This window comes from Palaemon carinicauda, chromosome 1 (genome assembly GCF_036898095.1).
Source record: "Palaemon carinicauda isolate YSFRI2023 chromosome 1, ASM3689809v2, whole genome shotgun sequence".
Classification (NCBI taxonomy): domain Eukaryota; kingdom Metazoa; phylum Arthropoda; class Malacostraca; order Decapoda; family Palaemonidae; genus Palaemon; species Palaemon carinicauda.
The window spans coordinates 213,746,308-213,752,307 of NC_090725.1; the positions used below are offsets into that span (position 1 = coordinate 213,746,308).

At 35.2% G+C, this 6,000-nt stretch overlaps 1 protein-coding gene across 2 annotated transcripts in view; it reads left to right on the plus strand.

The window, feature by feature from the left end:
- LOC137653963 (uncharacterized) overlaps nucleotides 1–6,000 on the plus strand; it is a 225,151-nt gene that overhangs the window by 217,505 nt on the left and 1,646 nt on the right. For both annotated transcript variants that reach the window (XM_068387600.1, XM_068387605.1), the window contains exon 21: nucleotides 977–3,005. In XM_068387600.1, coding sequence (XP_068243701.1) covers nucleotides 977–3,005 — 2,029 coding nt within the window. The remainder of the gene's footprint in view (nucleotides 1–976; nucleotides 3,006–6,000) is intronic.

The window sequence follows — 6,000 nt, forward strand, 5'->3', positions numbered from 1 at the left end:
CAATAGCTCAATGTAAATATGCTACATGTTTCCTTGTAATCTGAGCAGTATAGCCCTTTCAGACATAATGCTGTTTCCTGTAGCCCATCTGGGATGAGCGTGATATTCCGTAACCCTGGATATTGCAGGATATTGACCACGAGGACAAAAGATTTTCACCCATTTCTTCTAACAACATACTAATTTGAACCATGTAACCATAAAACACAATCATTCATCTGTACTATGTTAAATTTCCAGAGACTCGCCAGAATCAACGTTAATGTAGGATGACAGAGGTTAAGAGCAATTCTCAGCCAATGTTGCTAGTAGAAGAGTTGTCTAGACAATGACTTACTTTGCTTCCGTTTTCCACAAATGTGTAAATACTAGCACACACTAATTAGCTAAGTAGAAACTTGAAGTGTGCTCCTATTGGTTGAAACGATATAGTATAATGTACATCACGCATCTTGCGTTCATCAGACATGTAAAGATAACAGTAATGTATCCTGTATGGACTAATTGACCCATTAAAGGGCTAAATGGAAAACCATGGCTGTCATTTTGCTTCATTTGTATTTCACAATTTGAAGGCTAGGTCTTACTTCTCTTTTCCAAATTCTGTATTGTCATTCTAGGTTCTGAGCTTCAGTTTCATAATATTGTATTATAGTTAAGCCTTTGCTTTGATAACTTTGTTTTGTTTATATATCTACATTTATGTAAAAACATAGGTGTTCTTTCAAGCAACCACAAAATTTTGATAGGCTATTGTTTTAACACTATTGAATAGGAAATAGTAAGGTTATTATTACTCATTCAGGCTAGTTGTCAAAATGTCAATCTAAAAAGGTCCCATAAAGAATTTTATTGTAATATTTTTTCTTATTTTTTATTTTTATTTGATTGTAATTTTAAAGCTATAATTACTCTTTTTATATTATTTCTAATCTGCTTGCTATAAATAACATGTAAAATATTTTCCTTATTTCAGCAATGTCTTATGAGGGAATTCCAGCATTTTGATGGCAACATTCAGTGGCTAAAAGATCCGACACAGATAAGAGAAGAACAAGAACTTGCATTGCTCCTCCTCTCTCTGTTCGTATTCTGGAATAAGCCTAACAGAGAGATCCAGTGGCAGGATTTTCATTGGGGGATAGTTTCGTTGCTTCCAGCCTCAGATGTCATAAATGGGAAGCCATATTTAAGGTCTGACTGGATTGCATGTTTTATTGAGACACTAAAGGAGACTGGTAAATTTTCACGTTGTACAGTAGAGATAGAGATCACTGATTACTACAAGGGTTTAGGTAATTGTGGTGATGACTTAAGTGAATTCCTTGACAAATTGAATAAGGAGTATTACATGATCAATGAACCTGAAGAATTTCATATTTTACTGTGCATATTAGAAACACTACTGCATCAGGCTATGGAGAAGAAAATACACTTTGGAAGATGCAATGCCAATTACGTCCCTTCATTACTGAAGAAGGGATTTAAAAGATGTTGTGAAAGAAAATTGCCACTGTTTCTTCATTTGTTGGTGCAAGTAGCTAAGGTACACCCTAACATTGTAATTGATGATATCTGTCAAACAACAGCTATTCATCATACTGCAATGAAAGATAATATGTCTGCAACAATGTACCTAAAAGCATCTGGTTTTGATGTAAGGAAGGTGGATAAGTATGGCCGCACTCCATCTCACTTTGCGTACATGTATGGAAATAAGGACATTGGAGACTATTTGAAACCTAGAACTGAGGAAATCCAAACAGATAGTGGTTTAGTGCCGGAGGATATGTGGAATGCTTATAAGAAATACATGACTCTTTATGGCATAGATTTACAAACAACCAATAAACCAGAATTTAATGAATGCAATAACAGTGATGATCTTATTAGTCTTCATTTAAATGCACTGCTTAATAAGTGGGGTGTTAAAGGAATAACAGATGCTGTAAAGAAAGCAAAGGTAGATTACTCTTTAGGAGAATCACGTGAAGTGTTTACATGCATTAAAAATTTCCTCATGAGGCTAATATCATCAATAGGGGAAAAAGAACCTCTGCTCACAGGAAAGCTGACATTTGTTGGGAGCTCAGAGGATGATGTTAGGTTGATTACCCCAGATGAGTATGATTGCAATTTAGTCTTGGATAACTTTAACTGTCTTCCAGGTGGGGGCTGCAGAATGATGTTGCAAGAGATAGGTTCAAAGGTGTCATATGTTGATAAGAAGATATGTATTTCTTTTGACTCTCCTGAACTTCAAGACCTCTTTCAAGGGACAAATTTGTTAATCAGATTTTCAGAAGCGATGAAAGAATGTCTTCAGGATTTTCCAATGGAAGATAGAAGGTTAAGTATAACTCCACCTTCCATGAAACAAACTCTTGTAGGAATTGCTCTACGTTTTTCATGGAATGGCAACGAGTTTCCTCTTCTTTTGATTGATGTGGATATAGTTCCAGTTGTAAGAGCATTGTGGCCATCAGAGCTAAAAAAGCCGGTTTTTACACCAGAAATCAAAGAAGTTTTCATTAACAAACTGGGAAGGGATGAATGGAGATTCTCTTTTGCTCAGGCTGAGAATATGATTATGAAGAAGCTATCTCAAGATGAGAAAATTGTATACTTGGCTTGCAAAATGATTATTGGCTCCATGAAAACAGAAGGATGGATGCAGCAGCAGTTGAAAGATCAGTTTCAATTCTGGGATGGGCGTAAGATGAAGATTCCACTTCCAAATGGTTTCCTTCTGAAAAGTTCCTTCTTCTTTGAAAAAGAAGAGGTAACTGACAAAGCATTGTGGAAAGAAAGAGAGTTGTTGGATCGCATGTGTTCCATTTTCAGAAGAATGTGTAGTGAAATGGAAAAGGACTCGAAATCTGTTTATGTTCCTGGGAAAGTTGAAGCTTATTTTGGAAGAACAACACAAGAGCAAGGTGTAGGCTACGGTGCACCAGAGATCCTTAAATTTCTTGAAAACTGGATCAGGACTACAAACATTATTGGTAAGATGATAAAAGAACTAAAAACGGAATGTAGCATCATCTAAAAATATTTCCTTTTTAATTGGTAGCCTATCTTTTCGCTAATAAGGAACTGATTTTTTTTCTTATAATCATAATACTATACTGGTACCTGAAAGCATACCATTACCTTTATACAATAAAAATTATTTCAAATAAACTTCCCCAATATTCATATGCTTTAGGGATGGAGGCACAAGCTCCATGGCTAAAAAAAAAAAAAAAAAAAAAAAAAAAAAAAAAAAAGACAATTTTGCATGAATTTAGACAAGAGTTCAGTTAACCCTTCTTTTTAATTGCCCTCACCAACAAGAGTAATTATTTTGTTAAAAGAGCTCACTTGTTTTTTCTTTTTCACTCCTATAAGTTAATAGTATTTTTACTGTGTCCTTATAATTGTGAATTGTTTGTCACATTTGCTAGTAGGCTACAATTCTTCAGTTTGGTATCATTTATATGAATAAGTTGGCTGTTTGTATCAGGTATTTGCTTCTAATTCTAAGTTTAGTCATTTTGTAAGGAAACTATAAAACTGCTCTTATTGTTTTGACTGTCATAGATAAGTGTGTAATGTTGTTGGTAACTGTAGATCTTTATGATGGTGTTATGTCTACTTTTAATAAATATAGGGTAAGAAGATTGTAAGATAACAGGGTATTGCAGCTTATAGGAAATTCTACTTTCATACAATCCATGGGCAGGGAGTTTGACCCATAATCAACCTTGATTGTTTCTTGTAAAGTACACAACTTCACTGTTCTTGTGAGCTCGGGATGGCGGTTTTGGGTAGACTATAGGTCTACATGTTGACTCAACCGTGGTTCTATCTTTGTACATATGATTTGTTTCTAAGATTGTCTTGTTTCTTACCTAGGCAACACTAAACTTTTAAAAGACCACTAAAAGAGAATTTCTTTAGGTAGCATATACGTGTCTCAGATGACCAAACACCGGCCTTTGTCCTAATACTTGTATTGCCCCTCTTGCTCCTCTTTGAAAGTTTTTCTTTCTAGTTTCCAATGAGATTCAAGCTCATTTTTCCTTTCTAGTTTCTCATAAGGTTCAAACCACTTTGTTCCTTTGTAGTTCCCTGTGAGGTTCATGCCTCTTTGCAGCATCAAAATAATGATTTTAAGAATTGTTTTAAGTGATGTAGCTTACTTATTTCTGTCTATTTTCCCCCATAGAAGTTTCTTTTACAGGAGGCCATTCATACTTCCAAAGTATCTCCAGCTTGTGTTCCTATTGGAGTGGATTTCAATTCACTTATAGATTCTGGATCCTCTTCTGCCATCTATTTAAAAAAGGATTAAAGAATATACATCTAGACCATTATAAAAACAACAAAGCGACTGTAGTATAGGCCTCTGTATTACCTCGGATATTCCTTCACAAGTTTTTCTTAGACTTGAGTTGGTCATCATCATCATCATTCATAGTCATGTTTTCATATGATAATCCAAAATGAAAATTATTACCAAGAGGAATACATTTATAAATATGTTGTTGCACCTCGTAAGCAGATCACAATCTAAACTAAATTGTGAAAAGTTCACCTGATTTAGGATATCGTGTAATATTTAAACATACAACGAGCGAATTTTATAGTATCATCCTTATTTTCTTTGGGATGCATGCAGGCACCAATAATGTGGTTTGAAAGGTAAATGTGCGGAATGTAGGTTATCAAGAGTAACTTATAATGGAAAAGGTGCAGTTAGTCTTAACTGGGATTTGGATCGAGATTAAAAACAGAACAGTCATGTAATGTTTGATGCTATGATAATTCCTAAACAGGGGGATGACTTGAGTTTAGAGTTTATTTCTAATTCAAGCTCGCCTTACATAAACGGCCACTAGGGGCCTCAGATTATGGGTCTGATACGCTTCACAAGTCAGAGGTTAGGGAAATGATTGATAGAATTTAATCTAAGTTGACCCTTTTTTGAGGGAATATTAATTCAGGTGCATAAAATCAGCTCTTGCCGTTTCCTCAAAAAATATATTGTAAAGGTGTTGATAATAGAAAAGAGAGCTCATGACATAAGAGATGTAGCTACATTCCACTTATTCTATTTCTTCCTAATAAGGTTGAAAATGCGGTGGAATGCAAATTTGATTCCTTGTTTTACTGGAAAGAATTCAGATTCTTTTATTTATTCTTCTTGTTATTCAGGTCCCATGATCTCTGTAGAGGAAGTTTTACCTTGAACCTTGGAAATTACTTAAGATTACTCCCTTTGATGCCTGGCATTAATCATTAAAAAATGTATGGGTACACCCTGATGTATAAATCTTTAGGTGTTTTGTTTAGTTTTTATCCCCTTATTTGTTGTGAGGCTATGTAACCATCACAGGGACATTTACCCATACTGTAAAAGCACCAGTAAGTCTCACCTATCTCATGCTAATCACAGTGAGAAGTATAGGCAACAGAAATATGGATTACAGGTGAAAAAAAATACAACTTGTTACAAGAGATGGGTATTTATCACTCTCCCTCCTTCCCTTAAATGTTACTCCATTAAGTACTGTAAATGCATTTATGGTAGCTCAAGTCCAACTGATTACCACCCAATTTCCATAATTCATATTATGTAAATTTTTTACCGTCTTCTGGCAAAATGGATAAATAGGTGTGCAGAAGGTAATCATCTGTTTCTTATTTTACTATTTGGCTTTCGTAAAGGCCTTGGAGCATGTGATGCCCTTCTTACAATCTCCAGTAATGTAGAGGAATCCCTTGATTGTGGTCAAGAAGTTCATATGATTGGCCTTGATTTTAGTGCTGTCTTTGACCGTGGTAATCATGAGGCCCTTGTCTTCAAACTCAAACAGTTGGGAGTGGGTGGATCTTTCTTAGCATCATTGTTAAATTTTTAAGTAATAGATTGCAGCAGTGTTGTTGATAGGCACCATAGTAAGGATAGGAACGTGATATCTGGTGTTCCTCAGGGTAGTGCTCTTGGCCCATTGC